Source organism: Cucurbita pepo, chromosome 20 (genome assembly GCF_057944985.1).
Source record: "Cucurbita pepo subsp. pepo isolate OVF chromosome 20, ASM5794498v1, whole genome shotgun sequence".
Classification (NCBI taxonomy): domain Eukaryota; kingdom Viridiplantae; phylum Streptophyta; class Magnoliopsida; order Cucurbitales; family Cucurbitaceae; genus Cucurbita; species Cucurbita pepo.
The window spans coordinates 1,915,419-1,935,818 of NC_141817.1; the positions used below are offsets into that span (position 1 = coordinate 1,915,419).

General features: G+C 35.7%; 3 protein-coding genes and 1 long non-coding RNA gene across 6 annotated transcripts; all 4 read left to right on the forward strand.

The window, feature by feature from the left end:
- The first annotated feature begins 4,189 nt into the window (after positions 1–4,189).
- Positions 4,190–6,353, forward strand: LOC111782665 (BTB/POZ and TAZ domain-containing protein 1). Its single transcript, XM_023663463.2, has 4 exons — positions 4,190–4,427; positions 4,498–4,631; positions 4,713–5,016; positions 5,560–6,353. Exons 1-4 carry the CDS (start codon positions 4,245–4,247, stop codon positions 6,088–6,090), a joined length of 1,152 nt encoding a protein of 383 aa, XP_023519231.1. The 5' UTR covers positions 4,190–4,244; the 3' UTR covers positions 6,091–6,353.
- Positions 6,354–8,318: 1,965 nt separating this feature from the next.
- On the forward strand, positions 8,319–9,615 carry LOC111783212 (uncharacterized). The gene is made up of 2 exons (XR_002813323.2): positions 8,319–8,730; positions 8,948–9,615. It is a non-coding gene; the product is annotated as an uncharacterized LOC111783212 (long non-coding RNA).
- A 1,442-nt stretch (positions 9,616–11,057) lies between these two features.
- LOC111782807 (serine/threonine-protein kinase AFC2) lies at positions 11,058–14,592 on the forward strand. Of its 3 annotated transcripts, XM_023663606.2 has the most exons (11): positions 11,058–11,298; positions 11,873–12,065; positions 12,385–12,565; positions 12,655–12,703; positions 12,798–12,912; positions 13,133–13,224; positions 13,343–13,499; positions 13,589–13,653; positions 13,765–13,862; positions 13,952–14,054; positions 14,146–14,592. In XM_023663606.2, the coding sequence occupies exons 1-11, from the start codon at positions 11,197–11,199 to the stop codon at positions 14,290–14,292; spliced, it is 1,302 nt and encodes a 433-aa protein (XP_023519374.1). In that variant the 5' UTR covers positions 11,058–11,196; the 3' UTR covers positions 14,293–14,592. The 3 variants fall into 3 exon arrangements, with proteins under 3 accessions (XP_023519374.1, XP_023519375.1, XP_023519376.1); XM_023663607.2 differs by lacking the exon at positions 11,873–12,065 and having other exon boundaries at positions 11,083–11,298; XM_023663608.2 differs by lacking the exons at positions 11,058–11,298; positions 11,873–12,065; positions 12,655–12,703; positions 12,798–12,912 and having other exon boundaries at positions 12,399–12,565.
- A 3,146-nt stretch (positions 14,593–17,738) lies between these two features.
- LOC111783392 (phenylacetaldehyde oxime monooxygenase CYP71AN24) lies at positions 17,739–20,083 on the forward strand. The gene is made up of 2 exons (XM_023664322.2): positions 17,739–18,668; positions 19,374–20,083. Exons 1-2 carry the CDS (start codon positions 17,739–17,741, stop codon positions 19,977–19,979), a joined length of 1,536 nt encoding a protein of 511 aa, XP_023520090.2. The 3' UTR covers positions 19,980–20,083.
- Positions 20,084–20,400: the final 317 nt, after the last annotated feature.

The following is a 20,400-nucleotide window of genomic DNA, read 5'->3' on the forward strand; positions in this document are numbered from 1 at the left end:
ATATTATTCGTTCAGGGTTTAGGGTTTAGGGTTTAGTTGTATCGTGACAACGTCATTGTAACAACCCGAACTCACTCTGTTAGATATTATTCGTTTAGGGTTCAGGGTTTAGGGTTTAGTTGTATCGTGACAACGTAATTATAATAGTCCGAACTCACTGTTGTTAGATATTATTCATTTAGGGTTTAGGGTTTAGGGTTTAGTCGTACCGTGACAGCGTAATTGTAACAGCCCGAACTCACTCTATTAGATATTATTCGTTTAGGGTTCAGGGTTTAGGGTTTAGGGTTTAGTTGTATTGTGACAACGTAATTATAATAGCCCGAACTCACTGCTGTTATATATTATTCATTTAGGGTTCAGGGTTTAGGGTTTAGTTGTACCGTGACAATGTAATTGTAACAGCCCGAACTTACTGCTGTTAGATATTATTCGTTTAGGGTTCAAGGTTTAGGGTTTAGTCGTATCGTGACAACGTAATTGTAACAGCCCCAACACACTGATGTTAGATATTATTCGTTTTGACCTATTACATATTTTTTCTTTAACTTCTTCCATCATCTAAGAAGTTCATTCTCTTTGTAACATGTCATTTTCATTTTTACGCTTCAGCTCAAAGTTTATAGTATCACATTTGAATTGAGAAAAAACTAAGCTTATAGGAACTGTTCGTTGAGTGGAATAAGTGGTAATGTCACACCCTACTCGATTATTTATACTGTTTCTAATTTATAATAAAGTTATTTTTCTTTCAATGTTGGATAAAAGAACGCTAGAAACTAAAGCAAATTTGTTGAGAGAGTACGACACTCGTAGGGAATGGAGATTGAATTGCTGGTTGAGTCATTACAACGGTTGTTTGGATTAGTGCTTTAGTGATTGAGAATTATCTCAATCCGAGTCCGTAAAATATGAGTCATAAAAGCTAATTGAGTATTGATAAAAGTCAAATTATACTTTTAACGATAATTTCCGAGTCAGAAAACGAAATGGAATTGAATTTGTGGGTTGCAAAATGGAAACACACATGTGCTATGCATTGAGTGGAGAAAGAGGATTAAGACAATTTAGATTAGACCTTCACTTAACTTCACTTCATGTGCATTTTTGCTTCTTCCCCACTCTTGACATTAACCCTTCATCTAATCCTATAATTCCTTCCCTTTTCCATTCCTCTCTTGTTCTTTTCTCGAGACCTCTCGAGTAAAAATTACATTAAACAGATAAACAATATGTTTCTAAAATATCATTAATTGGGTGCTGAAGTCTAACATTTTAGTCGTTTACGTACAATTTTCAGCTACTTCCGCTATCAGTTACGAGGTTGATTTTTTTTTTGTTGCTAAACTTAAACCCGATTCGTATTCGAGTCGTTCGAGGTAATAAATGTTCAAAATTTTGAAACATGAACTAATATCAAAGTAGCTAGAGCCCTCCTCCACATGGAGTCCCATAAATTTTGGGTAACTTTTGTAATTTCCAGAAGTTGTGGGGCCAACTTGTAAGCGGTGATTCTAATTGAAGAAATATCGCAGTAAATGATGGCTTTTTTTTGGTCATCGCTATTTATCCAAATTATTATTTTAATGATTTCTCACGTTTCTAACTATAAAACCAATCTTAATGATGTTTATAAGTAGTAATTATGATTAGAAACATACTTAATCTATAATTAAATTAATTAAATACTTCCCCGAAGCATAAAGTTTAATTAACATAATTTGGTTTAAATATTTGTTTTTTTCTATTTTTTAAATATAAAAAATGTAAGATATAAATATTTAAGCCTTTGATTTTAATATAACTTTATTAAAATAAATTGAATGAAGCCCAATAAAGCGAAGTTGTCAATCCCAATGATATGGGCCTGGATGAAAATGCGGTTTTATGGGCCTAAATGGATCTTTCATTTAGGCCCATTGGGCTTGTGTAAAAGGATGCCCAATAATTGAATATCTAAAGCCCTTAGGTAGAGGTGTACATTCAACCCGACAACCTGGACCAGGGTTGGTTTGGATTAGCATTTTGGATGGGGTTGAGTTCATTTTTTTTTAACATTGTAACGGCCCATGCCTACCGCTAGCAGATATTGTCTTCTTTGAGCTTTTCCATTCGGGCTTCCCCTTTAAATGGTGGTTTGTTCTCCTCCCCAACCAATGTGGGACATTACAATCCATCCCCTTCGGGGCTCAGCGACCTCGCTGGCACTCTTTCCTAACTCCTATCGATGTGGGACCGCCCCCAAATCTACCCCCATTTGGGGCTCAGCGTCCTTCCTGACACACCGCCTCGTGTCTACCCCCCTTCGAGGAACAGCGAGAAGGCTGACACATCGTTCGGTGTCTAGCTCTGATACCATTTGTAACGGCCCGAGCCCACCGCTAGCAGATATTGTTCTCTTTGGGCTTTCTCATTCGGGCTTCCCCTCAAGGCGCGTCTAATGGAGAAAGGTTTTCACACCCTTATAAATGGTGGTTTGGTCTCCTCCCCAACCAGTGTGACATCTCAATCCAGAAATTATACAATAATAATAATAATAAATAAATAAATAATTGCTATAAATAAATCCATATTAAAATAAATTAAAAATCATAGGCAAATATATTTCATTATCCAATACACCGCTCCACTTAATTAATTGTTTGAATTAAAAAATAAATAAATCAAATCAACAAAAATAATTAAAAGATTTGCCGGATTAAATCCCTAATTATTTTTTTATAAATAATATATTTTTCTCCCGCCCTTCGCCGATTTTTCACATTTCTCGTCATTCCTTGACCGTGGATAACCGTCACTTAATAATAAATTAATAATCGTGGAGCACGCATTTAAAAATTAAATTTTATTTATTTATGTACGAATAAAATAATATTAAATTTAACTGTTACTCTGTGACTGGGTGTTCGTACTTTTCCCATTATTTTTAATAAATATCCGTGCATGTCACGTGCCTCAAATGCATTTCTGGCCTCACATATTCAAATGTTTTTTTAATTAATAATTTAAACTATTTATCGGTGATTATATTAATTATTAAACCTAAAATTTTTAATTTTATACCTAATAAATTTGATGGGTTGGTTTGTTCGTTCACTCTAGAGTTGAAATAGGTTAGGAATCCAAAATGACGATATAGTACAAGCCACTAAACGGCACCGCTTTGCCACAGATCCACTTTGGTTTCGTCTCGAACATTGCTTTGCCGCATATCAATATACTTGATGTAGACTAGAAAGAAGAGACTTGCTCGTGGGTTGGGCTAGAAGGGTTGTGGTCTCGTCACTCTCCTTCTGATACGGAATTGCATCTTTTGAAGAGAGGTTCTTAACGGACACGAACTTCAAGCTTTTATGAAATTCAAGTTGTTGATGATCTTATTTGAAATAGACAACGACACATGTATAGTTGTGGGTGATTTTGAAATGAGATGTGAAACAAGATGATATGCTTTATGTGACCAAATTATTAATGTACATATTTGTGTGGTTATTATTTGCATCCTATTTTCTTTCCACTTGAATTATGTCTCTATGTACGGTTTTCAATAATTACGTTAGTATCTTTCGCTATCTTGCTCCAGTGTTGTTATAAAAAAAAGTTAGGTTCACTTGGACACATGTGAAAAATGTGAATGATTTTATGTTTTAATATAATTAATGAGGACGACTTTTTTGTTTTGATATAATTAATGTATTAGTGTTCATAGTATTATGAACTGATTTATACATAATAATATTAATGGTTAATTGACGAATTTTCAACCGTCGTTAATAAGACGCCAATTATCATTTTAAATGTAATGGGTTGATCCCGACCCATTATTTTTAATAAGTACGGGTGAGAAACTTAGCTGGCATTTATTATTAGATTAGGAATGTTATGTTCTCTTTGACCTGTTACATATCACTCACTCAAAATGTCTCACAATCCACCTCTTTAGGAGCCTAGTGTCTTGATCCACTGCTCAGTATCTGACTCTGATATCATTTGTAACCGCAGATATGACTCGTTGTGTATGGTAATCAGTATAATAATTTTAAAAATAATGTTGGGTGGACGGTGCATATCACGGCAGATGAGGACAGGAACAGCAAATGCGGTGGAAAGGAAGGTGGGCAGATTTACAACTGTAAAAGCTCCATATAATTCCGCAATTTTCTTGTGGAGCGCTGTATATATATAATGGATTTGATCGTTTCTGTTAGGGGCCGAGAAACGTGCACATCGCTCCCCATTACGAAATGGAATCTACTCTTGCCGCCTCCGTCCCTCCCACCGCCCTTACCGACGACCTCTACTGCAATTTCCCGGCCACCGTTGTCTCCCAGATCGTTACGTCTTCCATATTCAGGGAGCTTCCTGAACCTGACGTCCAAATCCTTGCCTCCGGTGGACTTCGAATCCCGGCCCATTCCGGCATCCTGGTAACTCATCGAGTCTCTCTGGTCATGATTTTGATAACAATGAGATTTCTGATATTTGATTTTATTGAAGGCTTCGATTTCGCCGGTCCTCGAACAATTGATAGATCGGCCGAGGAAGAAGCGGAGCGCTATGAAAGTGATTTCGATCGTTGGAGTTCCCTCAGACGCCGTCGTTTCGTTCGTTCGGTTCCTCTACAGTTCTAGGTTTAGATCTGCATCTCTTACAAATTCCGGTTTCGATTTGATTTCAATTTCTGACGGAAAGGATGGAAAATTTCCTTGCAGATGCACGGTGGAGCATCTTGAGAAGCACGGAATTCATCTACTGGCTCTGTCGCACGTTTACATGGTGCCGCAATTGAAAGCGATGTGTACTAAAGATTTGGCTCAGCGGCTTACGATCGAAAGCGTTGTGGACGTTCTGCAACTCGCCAGGCTCTGCAACGCATCGGATCTTTACCTCAAATGCATGAAATTCGTGGCTGATCATTTTAAATTCGTTGAGAAAACTGAGGGATGGCAGTTTATTCAAGATCATGATCCTTGGCTTGAGCTTGATATTCTTAAGTTCATCGACGATACCGAATCGGTAAACGCCATTTCCCTTTCCATTACTTATTTTATTTTCTCTGTTTAGTTCTTGAGAAATTTCTTCTTCAACACATCGATGAAATAATGGCAAATTTTTTGCAGTTTTGAGTTCAAATTTTAGAATATACAATGATTAGAGGAAAAATTTATTCTATGAACCTAAACCAAAAGGCTAATCTGTTTTCATCGCTAAGATTTATTTATTTCTTATTCAGTTTTGATTCTTATAGTTCTTACCTTCTGTGTTGGTTTCCTTACATTTTGCTTGATTTTGAATCAAATTATTTCTTGATTTGCTTGACTTCAGAAATTATTTCTGGATTTGCTTGAGTTCAACGCATCGATGATTTTGCTCGACTTTGATATTCTTAATTCACAAAAAATGTTAACGCTACAATCATTGGATTTTGCAGCATTTTTATAAAATGATTAATGTAACGTGGTCGTACTGATAAACGTAACGTGATCATACTAACTTTTCTTTGTTAATTAATAAATAAAATTAAAACAAGTAAAGTTCCTGATAAATTTGTGTATGCAGAGGAAACAGAGGAACAGGAGGATAAGAAAAGAGAGGAAGTTATACCTAGAGCTACACGAAGCGATGGAGTGTTTAGAACACATATGTTCAGAAGGGTGCACCATAGTGGGGCCCTACAACGTGGAGCCAAAGAAGGAGAGAGAACCCTGCAGCCATTACTCCACGTGTCACGGCCTCCAACTTCTGATCAAACACTTCGCCACGTGTAAGAAGCGGACCAACGGCGTAGGATGTGGGCGGTGCAAGCGCATGTGGCAGCTCCTGAAGCTCCACTCCTCCATCTGCGACCATTCCGAGTGCTGCAAAGTCCCTCTCTGCCGGAAATTCAAACAGCAGTCGTCGCCAGACGACGGCAACAAGCGCAAGGACGACGCGCAGTGGAAGATGCTTGTCAGGAAAGTGGTTTCCGCAAAAGCCATGTCTTCCCTGTCTTTGAGCAATGTGAAGATGCCGGATGTGGAGGAGGAGAGGGCCATCAGACAGCGTAGGATCGGGAGCTTTAGGTTGCAGTCGGGTCGACGGCAGAGATGACGACGCAGGTACTCAACGGGGGAGGGGCTGGGATTGGGGTGGTCAAAACTGGAAACAGGGGAATGTGATTTGTAAATTATTTTTTGTTTGGGAGTAGATGAAAGCCATTGGAATAATGCATGAAAGCATTATTAAAATTAAAAAACAAAAAAACAGAAAAAGAAAAAGAAAAAAAAAAAGTAAGTACTGTTAGAAAAAAGGATGTGAAATCCGTGTACCTCCCTCCTCCTCCCATATATGCAAATGGATATTTATGTTTGTTATCGTGTGGGATTTTTTTTCTTTAAATTTTTTTTTATTATTTTGCCTTTTAATTTCCTTCGTAAATAAATAAATTATTCTACCCAAATTACCTGTTTAAAATAAAATAAAATATATAGATAAGAAATTAGTTATATTTTTCTTTTTCTTTTTTTTTTTTGTAAACTCTATTTAAATTGTATACTAGGTAGTTCAATTTATTTTTATTTAAAATTTAAAAGGAAATTGTCGGTTTATTTTACTTTTTTAGTTATCTTCCAATATTTAAAAAAATATATCACAAATTGGTATCATTTTTCTTGAAAATTTTATATTTTAATAATGTAAAAATATATTTATGCTTAGGATGAATCATAAAAGTATAATTTAATTAACGTATAAATTAATGTTAATGAACGCAAATTATTTTTATTTAATTATTAAATATCAATATTATTAATACATTTCGATATTTTTGCTGTCTTCCAATGATCAATGTTGGCAAATAAGAATGGGAAGGAAAGACAGCCGTAGAAATGGCACTCTCCCAAATTATTTTAAGGTAAAATATCTTTGTTCCCAAATTATTTTAAGGTAAAATATCTTTGTCCCCTCCAAACTTGAGCCTACTATCATTTAAGAGCGTTCATAAATTAGAGTTATATTTTTTTTCAATTAAATAATGACTAAATTAGAGTTATATTTTTTTTCAATTAAATAATGACTGAATCAGATGGTTCAAATCATTTATTTATTTGTAAAATATTTATTTATTTTTAAATATTTAATTTAAATTTGTAATTCAATTTCTTGAAAAATTACCTATCATATGATTAAAAATTATTTTTTAGATGGTTATGAAATTAAATAAAAAATATATAAATAATTATTAAGAATAATTTTTAAATTAGTAATAAATTTGAATGAGATGTTACCCAATTTAGTGGCAAATCTACTAAATTAAATTTACATTTATTCAAGTTTAACCAACTAAAACCGTATGAATTAAATTAAGTTGATCGAGTTTTTCATGTAATTAGGTTTTTATTTATTTATTTATTTATTTATTATTATTATTATTTAACAATTTGAAAAAGACAGGCGTAGGAGAGGTGGAGGCTTAGGTTTTCTCAGAATTTGGGTTCGTTCAACAACCATTTTCTTCCATCTAATCATTAATACAGTGCCAAGAACAATTAAAATATCTACCATAGTCAACAACCAAACGGCGTCGTCTTACGTTGATAACATCTTTGGCTTGTTTTAGCTATAATCAAAATCAAACTTCGAATAAAATGTTAATATAAATTAAAGTATTATAATATTGATTAAAAAAATTTAATTTAGCTCAATTGTTATAACCTAAACTAAGAAAAATACAACACATTCACAATATTGAATAAATAAAAATACAAAAATAATTAAAAAAAATATTAGTTGATTTAGTCCATTTGAACATTTTCACGCTTTCAACAGTTCATGAGCACAAGCCCAGACCATAAACTGACGGCTAAAGTTGGTAAGAATTAGATTCGGTCAGTCAATTTAATTTGTCTAATTAAATTCAATCCTAATGTTTAGTATTAAAAGAATCAACGATGCATATAAACTTCAAAATATCTTTGGATACATAAAATAAGTCGAACCTAATTCATTAATTAAGTTCTACCAATTTAGCGGTGGAATTATTAATTGAGAGAGATTTAAATCTTTATTTAGATAAGAAAATCAGCATATTAATTAAAAGAATCACAAAAAAGAGGTTAAATGAAGAAAGTTTAGATACTTAGTGGAAAAATGGAAATTATGTGTGACATTAGGTTATTAGCATTTGGCTATAAATGAGTAACATATCTTTCCTTATTTGCCAGCTGTCATTTATTATGCTGATTTTCTTCTTTATTCGGTAAATATCATTAATATTTTTTTAAAATTTTTTATTTATAGATAATATCATATCCTCAGAGCATTATTTATATTAACTATTATAAATACTGCTTCCATTGCCTTACAACCTTTATATCCCTTCTTTTATCTTTACACTTTCTACCATTTTTTTCTCTGTTCTTGTTGTTGAAGATGTTACGTAAGGCACGGATGAGCGTTCTTGTTGTCAAATGATTTTGAGATGACGGATTAGCGTTTTTATCTAATATTCGTCTTTGCATGGTTTTTAATGTTATTGGGACGGAAGTGGAGATTTCATAAGTATATAACAACTGCATCAATTAACGATTTTGCATTTATGTGAAACTTGATGTATGTAAAGAGCATGTTGAAGTTCGACACGTTGCTAAAGGCTTTCAATTGCATTAATAGACGATGATGCAACTACTACCGTCATTGTTGACAATAGGAGCTGTAGCACTGGTTTTGGGCCTGTGAATTTGACGACTTTTGGTAAGCTACAACTTCATCCTTGTTTTTTTCTAGTACGTGTTTAACGTTTGTATTGATGCTATATTCTTTCTGTGGGAGGTAAGAAACATAAACGAATGATGCTGGTAAGATTTTCGAATTTTAAATTTTTTAATATTTAAAAATTTATTAAAAAAATGATTTAATATATTATTTAATTTTTTATTTTTACTAATTTTCTTATTTTTAATTGGTGTAGAGGTAAGAGATCTGAAGTAAGAGGTCATAGATGACAATTTTATGGCCCTAGAGAATTTTGCCAAGGTCAAAGGTGACAATTTTATGGCCCGACATTTGAGCTTGGAGAATCTGCTTGATCTCAAAAGTGGACAATATCATACCATTGTGAAGAGTCGTGATTCTTGAGAAGAACAACCATTGTCCCAAAGCGGCTTCTCCTTTCAGAACTATGTTGCTACTCTAAGTTGGCCATGGAGACAATATTCAACCGTTGTGTTTACGGAGTCATTTCTAAATGACTAACCTAGACCCAACAATTTTTATGCTGAGTTCAATAATCGAGGTCCGGGTGTAGATGTGACATGCAAAGTAATAGGCATCAAAAGAGAGGCTTTTCATTTCAGAATTGCAGCATAATGGCCGATCAAGAAATAAACATAATTTCAAAGTTTTATCTTGACCATCATTGGAGAGACATTTCAACGCCCACCATTTTCAAATTTTTAGTCGCTCGTGCAAAATAGTCAACCTAGTGAACTGAGTCAGCTCTAAACTTAATATCGCATGATTACCGGAAACTGGTATACCCTTTAGACCTGTGAATTGGTCTTATAAGAGGGATTAAGAGACAATGTAAGTATCGTTTATTGAAAATTCAAACGGATAAGTTTATTGATATTGTATTAATCAATGGGTACATGGGAATGAACTATTACATTTAATGAGATTAGTCATTGCTAAAATAAGATTCAATAAATCCCATGAAGTGTAGTAACGAGACCGCCATTCACGAGGGATAGGGATATCTTCGTAATTTTCCACACACTGACTTACGTATTTTTCCATATTGGTTGTCGGCAATTGATACACGTCAATCCCCGTTTGTGTTAGCAGTATCTGCATCGACTTTTGCAAATCATTAGTTCCTCTTTCAAAGTTATCCAAACATGTTTCAAACATGTCTCTTTTTTCACCAACAAACCCTCCGGAATTGATCTCTCTTTTAAGAAACACGATATTGTCGTTGAAATTACGAATACTGTGATTCACGAAGATGGTTAGAAGACCTATCATACTTGACTTCAAATCTTCACGATGATCCGAATCAACCTCGAAAATGCACAGCTTTGAGACTCCGTTAAATTGAAGCTTGTTGCAAATATTATGGGCAAAGCTCTCGTTTGCTCTGACTAACATTGAGAGGCTGAAAAGAGACAACAAACCAAGAGTAAAAGTCATCAGAATTGGAGTGGAAGAAGACATGTTCTTCATGTTTGACAAAAATCATAGGTACATAGCGGGAATTTATAGGGTAAAACTAATGAATTCCCTAACCTTTGTTTGGAAATGTCATTAAACTCAGAAATCGATCGTTATTATTCCCATTATTAGGTTAGCAACATTTGGAAAGAATCGAGTAACATATCTTCCTCATATGACAAAGTTCATTCATATAATTAATATCATTATTTTGTTACCGTATTGTGTATCAGCTGTGGTGGATATGTTCATTTAACCTACTGGACAAGAGCCCGATAAGAATCTGCCCCGAATTTTCGGTGGAATTGTATTTAAATGTTCCTAAATGAAGAAATATTTATTTTATATATATATATTTTAAGTATTATTAAAATTTAACTTTTTAGAAATTTTATTTCATATTATTTTTTTACTTATTAAATATTATTAGATTTAGGAGAGTGAAAAGTCTTTTACGTCCTCACCCGTGGACAGCCAGCTGGCTAGCAAGAATCCTACTTTTTCTGAAAAAGGCCCATGCTTGGAACCAAACAAAGCCCATTATAGAGAAATTAGGCCCAATAATATTCCCAGTCAAAGGCCCAGAACTAGGCCCACGTAAGTAATTGAAGATTTTATTTTTTAAAATTTAATTTGTATATTTTTTTCTAGAAAATTGGTATCTTATCCTATTCCGTGAAGCATATACTTTTGAACACAAAAAAGAAAAGCTAACTGAACCATGGTTAGGATTAACCCTGGATTGGTTATTAAAATCATTGACCGAGTTTGGGAAAAGAGATTCTCTCAAAATCTACGGTTTCTTCTCCGCAACGTGGACGGTTGGATTTCCTCTCATCCTCCATATGCTTCGTTGTTAGGTTAAAATTAGGGTTGCGTTTCGATTCCATTCCACAAATTTCTTTCTGCGGAAGAATATTTCTTCTCATCTCCCTCTTCAAAGCCCCCGGAAATCTGGTTCTTCAATTCTCTTCTTCTTTTCAAGGCTCTGCTTCGTTGTGCGAGATCATGGAGATGGAGCGCATGATCGAGTTTCCTCACACACATCTCGATCGCAGGCCCCGAAAGAGGGCTCGCTTGGGCTGGGACGTTGTCCCCGAGGCCGCTAAGGTATAATCTCCGATCCTCTCTTTCAGATCTGATTTTTATGTTGATTTTGGTTTTGTAGAGCTACATCTGCTGGGTTTTTCTTTGATTAGGTATGTTTTAGTGTCGCGCACCGAGGTATAATCTTTTTGTTATTAGATTTACCTTGGTTGATTTACGTTTTTTTTAAAATTTTTTTTTCATTCAGTATTCTTGATAGGTTCTATGAGTCGAGGTTATTTTCTTGAAGTTTATTTACTGATCTGTTGTGTTAACGTATTTTTATTTTATTTGTAAGCTCAAAAGAAGATCAGGTAAGTATTGTTCTTTATTCAGATGGATGGTTAATTCCGAATTGCCTCTTCTTATTGATTATCTGTTGTTGATCCATTCCACGATTTGTTTTACTTAGGTGTCTCCCTTTATTTTCTACCTCATCCGTGTCTGTCTACCATGCATCTGGCTTATATGTATTTCTTTTTTCATTGTTCCAACAAAATCTTATAATTTCTTTTGTGTTGTACAAAATGAAGACTTTGGGTGAGGATATTAGGTTTAGGAAGGGCAAACTTTTACATGAATGGGTGACTGTGTGTAGGCTCAGGTAGGAATTTGTTGTGGACAAGAGATTGCGAATATGCCAAGCTTTGCATCTTCAAGAGCACCTTCAGATCATTCTTCTAATCCACTATTTGTTAAGGGAGTGGCACGAAATGGTTCTCCCCCCTGGCGAGAAGATGACAAAGATGGACATTACATGTTTGCGCTTGGAGAAAATTTAACTTCTCGCTGTAATTACACTTGACTATGATTAAACAAATTTTTATGCGCTATCAAAATTGATCACTGTAGAAATTTTCTCTTATAATTTAGTTCCTCATCTCATTTTTAATGTTGGATATTTCCTCAATTTTTTCTTACTCCCATAAATTGTATTTAAAATAATATCCATCATGATCACCCATGTTTATTTATTTTTGAACTGAACATTCAGACATAAGTTATGTTTTTATTTTCATAATCATTACTTGTTTAGGATGGTTAAAGGTTGGTTAGATTTTGGGAAATATCTATTTTCTTACTCTGTCAATTCTTTTTCTTCTGTGGCAGATAAAATACACAGTAAAATGGGAGAAGGTACTTTTGGACAGGTGTTGGAATGCTGGGACAGAGAAAGAAAGGAAATGGTTGCAATAAAAATTGTGCGCGGAATCAGGAAATATCGTGATGCAGCTATGATAGAAATTGAAGTGTTGCAACAGCTTGGAAAGCATGATAAAGGTGGCAACCGGTGAGTCTGTCTCTCCTTTATGCCATTGTTGTCACTCTGTGGCTTTTGTCATCTTTGTGGCTATGGTTAAATTGCTCTATTCCTTGCAGTTGTGTTCAAATACGGAACTGGTTTGACTATCGTAACCATATTTGTATTGTAAGTATAAGGCTGTTTTATCATGGATTAATTTCCCCGATTCACCAAATATGGGGAGTTAAAATTTGTGGGTGAACTTAAATGGTGTCAACAGGTGTTTGAGAAGCTTGGGCCAAGCTTATACGATTTTCTACGGAAAAACAATTATCGCTCCTTTCCCATTGACCTAGTTCGTGACATTGGCAGACAACTGTTGGAATGTGTAGCATGTGTGTAGTATTTTATTGAACCAAGTCCTTTCTTTTCCCATTCTTATTGTCCTTTTGTGTGTCACAAAACATTAACTCCACAGATTTCTTTAAGCTAAAATGATTATTTGCATCCGCTTCATGTTCCATTTTTGTAATTTCATTTAAATGGTATGATGAGTCGGTCTCCTTTTATTTTGTGTCTTGTATCCTAATAATTTCTTTGACCCTTGAACTGCAGTCATGCATGATCTACGAATGATACATACTGACTTGAAGCCAGAGAACATACTGTTGGTCTCTGCAGATTATATGAAAGTACATGACTACAAGGTACTTATAGCTTGTTCTGGATCTTGTTTGTAATCTGTATTTCTGGTGGTTCTTATTGTGAAAGACCAATTACTAGCTAAATGATGTTCTTGTTACTCATTATTTATACTTGTGTCAGAATTTTTCTCGATCACCAAGGGATAGTTCCAACTTCAAAAGAGTGCCCAAGTCAAGTTCTATTAAGGTGATTGATTTTGGCAGCACCACTTATGATCGTCAAGATCAGAATTACATTGTATCAACCCGGCATTATAGAGCTCCAGAGGTTATTCTTGGTAAGGAATTTTGATCATGTTTCATAGTTCACTTTTCGATTGTTCTGATTTGTGTTGCGTGGCATGACTTAACCACGTTTATCGTTTAGGTATTGGATGGAGTTTTCCTTGTGATATATGGAGTGTTGGTTGTATCCTTGTCGAACTGTGCTCGGTATGTGCTTCTTTTGTCTTGTAATTTGTCTATTTCAATATATTCTTCTTTTGTTTATTCATCCAAGTGTTGTATTGTGTAATTGAATTTTCAATACGAAATAATTTTTAGGGTGAAGCACTGTTTCAAACTCATGAGAACTTGGAGCACTTGGCTATGATGGAGCGGGTGCTTGGTCCATTGCCGCAAGAGATGCTGAAACGAGTAGAGTGAGTTATTTCTTATCTTTTATTTTCTTGGTTTTAAGTAGTGAAGAAGCAAAATTCTGATTATTTTGTTTGTTTGAATGTGTCCATAGTCGGCATGCTGAAAAATACGTAAGAAGAGGTAGATTAGATTGGCCGGAAGGTGCTACTTCGAGGGATAGTATCAAGGCCGTTCAAAAGCTGCTTCGTTTACCGGTTTGTATTTTTAGTAGTGGCTTATCGGTTTGATTGGACTGAGCCTTCTTGTCGCAACTTTAGACTAATTATCTTGTGAAATCGAATGCAGAACTTGATAATGCAGCATGTGGACCATTCTGCTGGGGAATTGATTCATCTCGTGCAAGGGTTGCTTCGATATGATCCCACGCATAGACTAACGGCTCGTGAAGCCCTAAGGCACCCCTTCTTTACAAGGGATCCCTTGAGGAGATAGTAGCTGTGCTGTGTTTAATTAACCAACTGGTATTTGGGTTTCTTTTTAAACACTCACAACGTCTTCATGCAACTGTACAGCTGCGTATCTGTTGATCGATGATCGTGATGTGCCTTTGTATGGCTCTAAGAGACCGAGTATTTTGCCGTGATGTTGTAAATAGATACGCTTACTCCTATCAGAGGCTTGCAATGCAAGCACTATTTGTGCTTAATTGCAGTTCAGTTGATTACTAATGTTTTAACTTGTTTAGAAGAATATACACTAACATTTTATGACATTTGCTGTCCATTTCTTCAAGATTATCATAAAAAACTATTGGAATTGTGATACATAATATTATAGGGTGATGATGTTATTAATTTTTATGAGTTACTATCGTGAAAATGTATCCTAGAAACGTTAATAGAAACTTATACGCATGAAATTGTTAATTTTGTATAGAAAGTACTGTTCATAAAGGCTTGCTCATATTTGCAATTTTGTCTATTTAGAGGTTTTTATGTTCTTAACCATGCGACTTGGTAACCAATTAGCTCCCTTGGTGAGAAGATATTAAATATTTCACTTCAAAGCAACATTCTTGTTTTTATTTGACCTACTTGGATCTCCACTGATATACAACATTACCATCAATTCTACTATCTTTTATAAGTTCTACTAACATGGGTCTCTAACTGAATATAATTTCTACTGAATTTCTATACTGATTTAGTGAAAGGGCGTGAATGCAAATATCTAAAGGGCAAACACAAATAATTTAGCGATTCTTTCCAAAGGGCTGCAAATGCAAATAAAAGACATCTCTCGGAAGCGATTCTTTCCAAAGGGCGTGAATGCAAATATCTAAAGGGCGAATGCAAATAATTTAGCGATTCTTTCCAAAGGGCGGCGAATGCAAATAAAAGACATCTCTCGGATTCCAAAGGGCGGCGAATGCAAATAAAAGACATCTCTCGGATTCCAAAGGGCGGCGAATGCAAATAAAAGACATCTCTCGGATTCCAAAACTTGATTTAGCGATTCTTTCCAAAGGGTGTGAATGCAAATATCCAAAGGGCGAATGCAAATAAAAGACATCTCCAAGGGTGTGAATGCAAATATCCAAAGGGCGAATGCAAATAAAAGACATCTCCCGGATAAGCTTTGTGAGTAAAAGAAGAGACATTTGTCGATAAGGATCGGTATAAATTGAATACAAATTAACTTTAGCTTGTTTGACTCACTTAGTGTTTGGAAGTAAATGTGGATCCAACTATAGAGCTAGCTTGTTTGACTCACTTAGTGTTTGGAAGTAAATGTGGATCCAACTATAGAGCGGTTTGGAAGTAAATGTGGATCCAACTATAGAGCTTTATAGCACCGACAAAATCTTTTTAAAAAAATTTAAAGAATTCTTATTTTATTGTTAGAATATCAGAGTAATTGAGAAATTTGAGTGTTAATGATAGTGTTTTCCTGGTAAGGTGTGAATTATTTGGTGTCTTTTAGCATTTAAAGAACATTACATGAAATTGAAATTGTGGAAAGATTATCCATTTTTTGAATGAAGTATACGCCTCGAAAGCATCAGTTGGGTTCTCTAATAAGTTACCTTCCAAAACAATGAATTTGATCGCTTTCATTCAACAAATTAAAACCCATTCTCTTTGTCTTATCTTCCATAACCAGCAAATCATTCCCTCGTAAATCTATATATTTATGGCCATTCTTAACAAATAAAGTATAGGTTTGGTGAAATAATTAAGACGTTATAATCTCCATCTAAACATGAGAGGTGAGGATTACATGAGAGGTTTCAATCGAGTCGTGAATAAAAACAAAATGCTTTAAAATTTTAGCACCAAACTCTACTATCTTAAAACAAATGTCATATATTTGCAACAAAAAAAGTTAGATGTTCGAATTTCTACCGTTTAAAATGTTTATTTAGTTGGAATATAGTTTCACATTGAAAAGCTTAACCTAAACATAAGATATGTGATACTCGAGTAAAGAAGAGGTACATGAATGAACTAGGACCATATTCCAATGAGAGGAATTATGAAGATAGGACAGTTAAGAAAAACTTAAAAGAATCGAAAGTCACAACCTATATCAATAAGATGCATCTTCTTTTCGATAACCCAATCACATGAACTCCATGATTAAACGTGCTTTACTTTAAACAATTCTATGTTGGGTGACACCATATAAATTTTTCTTGAATACATGTGAGCGACGAGAAAACATACAAAAAAAAAAAAAAAAAAAAAAAGCTTGTATTAGTGAGTAGAGATAGTCTTCACCCTTAGAAGCTAAGAGAAAGTAATGCGATCATGTCACAAGAAAAATAGGAGAATGTCGGGACAATCAAGTTCCAAATTTAAAATTTGAATCTTGAACCTGAGACGTTATAGTTTTGCTCATAAATATTTACTTCACGTTATTAACTAAAATGAAAAAAAAAAAAAAAAAAAAAAATTTACCCATCAATCCATTTTTACCCCAAACTTAGTAGATTTATTGGTTCCAAAGTTACCATATAAATTAGAAAATGACACACTTATCGCGATGTATGGGTAAAAATTTGGATTATTTAGCATGCGGTGGCGCCGCCGGAGTTGGGAAATGAATCGGCCTAATCTCTCTGCTGTCCTCGCCGCCTCATCTCCACCGATGCCCCCATTATCATATATAAATACAATTCATTTTTCCCCCTTTTGAACAATCATGCAATGAACTAAGATCATGATTTATCTTTCTCATTTAGATAACTTACAACATCCATATCTTTTTTTTTCTCAAAATAAAATTTATAAAGTGAGGCCGATGATGATACGTAACGAGTCAAAACGAACAATATCTACTCGTGGTTTGCTTGGACCATTACAAATTGTATCAAAAGCCAAACACCAAGCGGGGTGCTAACGAGGACATTTACCCTTCAAGGAGTGGACTGTGAGATCCCACCTAAGCTAGAGTGGAAAACAAAGCACTCCTTCTAATAGACACGTTTTAAAACTGTGAGGCTGATGATGATATGTAACAAGCCAAAAAGATCGTTTACCAACAAGATGTGATGGTATCAAAAGCCAAACACTAGACGATGTGCCAACAAGAACGCTGGCTCCCAATAGGTGAATTGTGAGATCTCCCATTGGTTGGAGGAGGAAATGAAACATTCCTTATAAGGGTGTGGAACCTAGTAGACACATTTTAAAACCGTGAGGCTGATAACGATATGCAACAGGTCAGGTTTTGAATCTAATAGATCCTAAAGGTTTATGTTTAATAGGTCAATGAACTTTAAAGGTACCGGAATGTCCTTAAACATACGCATCAGATAGAGTTGAAAGTTGAGAGATCAAACAGATATAAAACTACACGATCGAGATAACGTTTTTGTCTCCCTCCCGCCATTATAAATATAGCATAGGGGTAGTACCATACCCTATAGAGAATCAATGGATCCAATATCCCACAAAAATGTTCATCAACTTCTGCAACAAATCACTCAAGCTCCTCTTCCTCTCTTCCTCTTCCTCTTCCTCTTCCTCTTCCTACTTTCACTCAAACTCTTCTCCACCAAAAGCACCAAAGCCTTACCACCATCACCACCACAGCTTCCAATAATTGGCAACCTCCACCAGCTAGGCAGCCTCCCACACCGCTCAGTGGCATCTCTGTCAGACAAATATGGCCCTCTCATGCTCCTCAAGCTCGGCCAAACCCCAACCCTCGTCGTCTCATCCGCAAAGCTAGCTAGAGAAGTCATGAAGTCCCATGACACCATCTTCTCAAACAGATACCAAAACAGAGCTGCACAATCCTTAATCTATGGATGCCGTGATGTGGCCTTTGCTTCCTATGGAGAGCAATGGAGACAAGCTAGAAAGCTCTGTGTTTTGGAGCTTTTGAGTGCCAAAAGAGTCGAGTCTTTTCAATATGTGAGAGATGAGGAAGTTGGTGAGCTTGTGAAGAAGATTCGTAAAGGTTGTGGCTTTGGAGATTCAGGGGTGAATCTTAATCAGCTTTTGATGTCAACTTCGAATAATATTGTGTCGAGATGCGTTTTGGGAGAGAAATTTGAGAATGGGAGTGGGTTTGGAGATGTGACGAGGAAGGTTATGGTGTTGTTGTCGGCGTTTTGTGTTGGTGATGCGTTGCCTTGGCTTGGATGGGTTGATGCGGTGAGGGGGTTCAATCGGGAACTCAAGAACACTTTTGAAGCGTTGGATGGGCTGTTTGATAGAGTTATTGATGAACATAGAGAGAAGATGAAGAACAGTGATCGATCTGGGGAGATGGATTTTGTTGATATCATTCTGCAATTGCAACAACGGGATACTCTTGATTATCGTTTCTCTATGAACGATTACAAAGCAATTTTACTGGTTTTGTTCCTCTCCTCTCCCTCTCTTACATCTCCTATCCCTCTCCCTCTCTTGCATAGCCATTGTCGTAACAATTCAAGCTCACGATTAAGGTTTTTCCTCAAAATTTTAAAACGTGTCTCCAAAGAAAGGATTCCACATCATTATAAGAATGTTTCGTCCATCTCTCCCATTAATATGAGATCTCATGATAAGGGATGTGAACGAAACATTTCTTATAAGGGTGTGGTAACTATTCTCTAGTATGACGCGTTTTAAAACATCGAGGGGAGTCAAAAGAGGACAATACTGGTTCCTCTCTCTTTCTCTCTATTACATAGCCACACACTCTTAGAGACACCGAATTCTAGAGGTGTTGAGGTGTTCTGTAATAACTCAAGCCCACAATTAGCTGATATTGTTTTTTTTGGGCTTTTTCTTTTGAGCTTCCCCTCAAAGTTTTAAAACGTGTCCGCTAGGAAAGGGTTTCCACACTCTTATAAGAAATGTTTCGTTTCTCTCTCCAACTGATGTGGGATCTCATAGTAGTGGAACGAAACATTTCTTATAAGGATGTGAAATTTTTTTCTTAGTAGACGCGTTTTAAAATCTTAAGGGGAAGTTTGAAAGGAAAAGTTTAAAGAGGACAATATTTGCTAGCGGTGAGTTTGAGGGGTTGTAGTTTATGATTTTCGTAATAATTTGTCAAGTGGTGTCAAATTGCAGGATATGTTTGTTGGAGGAACCGACACGACAGCAACAGGTTTGGAATGGGCAATGGCTGAGCTGATGAGAAACCCAACAGCCATGAAAAAGGTTCAAGAAGAGGTCAGGACAGTAACGGGAAAAAAACCAAAGATTGAAGCGGAAGACATTCAAAAGATGAAGTACATGCAGTGTGTTATAAAAGAGTCTCTAAGACTCCACCCACCAGTTCCTCTGTTGGTGCCCCGACAGACAATGGGAACTGTGAACCTTGAAGGCTACGAAATTCCACCAAAAACTAGCGTTTGGGTCAATGCTTGGGCAATTCAAAGAGACCCCAAAAGCTGGGAAAACCCAAATGAGTTCATCCCAGAGAGATTCATGGAACCAAACTCTGTTGATTTCAAAGGCCAAGACTTTGAGTTCGTTCCATTTGGGAGTGGAAGAAGGAAGTGCATTGGAATGTCGTTTGGGTTGGCTGCTTTTGAATCTGTGTTGGCTAATCTTCTTTATTGGTTTGATTGGAAGCTGCCGGCCGGGGAGCCATTGGATATGACTGAAGAACATGGGCTCTCAGTGTTCATGAAACATCCTCTCAGTCTTGTCCCAATTCCACGCACTGTGTAATATTTGACTATTTCGTTAATGGTTATGAGTGAGTGAGTGAGTGAGTATCATTAATAATGTGTATATGAAGTTCTGTAAGAACTACCATATGGTTTGCTTATGAAGTTGCGGTGTAAAATAGTTTTAGGAAAGATGATGTCTTCCATATTTTTACTTGATGTTTAAAATATCATTTACACATCGTCGTCACGCTCACGATTTTAAAATGCATCTATTAGGGAGAAGTTTTCACTCCTTTCCCTTTCTAATAAATGTGGGATCTCATCATCCACCTCCTTAAGGGCCAGTGTCCTCGCTGAAACACCGTCCAAAGTTTCCACACCCTTATAAGGAGTGTTTCGTTCTCCTCTCCAACCGATGTGAGACCTCATAATCTACCCAAGCCAGCGTCCTCGCTGGCATACTACCCAGTATCTGGCTC

Bases quoted from the DNA above. Each gene is read 5' to 3' on its own strand.
- LOC111782807 (XM_023663606.2), top strand. From the start codon at position 11,197: ATGGAGATGGAGCGCATGATCGAGTTTCCTCACACACATCTCGATCGC. The intron at 13,654-13,764 runs GTATGTGCTTCT...AATAATTTTTAG, and splicing joins TCCTTGTCGAACTGTGCTCG to GGTGAAGCACTGTTTCAAAC. The intron at 13,863-13,951 runs GTGAGTTATTTC...ATGTGTCCATAG, and splicing joins GAGATGCTGAAACGAGTAGA to TCGGCATGCTGAAAAATACG.
- LOC111782665 (XM_023663463.2), top strand. From the start codon at position 4,245: ATGGAATCTACTCTTGCCGCCTCCGTCCCTCCCACCGCCCTTACCGAC. The intron at 4,428-4,497 runs GTAACTCATCGA...ATTTTATTGAAG, and splicing joins CGGCCCATTCCGGCATCCTG to GCTTCGATTTCGCCGGTCCT. The intron at 5,017-5,559 runs GTAAACGCCATT...TTGTGTATGCAG, and splicing joins TCATCGACGATACCGAATCG to AGGAAACAGAGGAACAGGAG.
- LOC111783392 (XM_023664322.2), top strand. From the start codon at position 17,739: ATGGATCCAATATCCCACAAAAATGTTCATCAACTTCTGCAACAAATC. The intron at 18,669-19,373 runs GTTTTGTTCCTC...GTCAAATTGCAG, and splicing joins ATTACAAAGCAATTTTACTG to GATATGTTTGTTGGAGGAAC.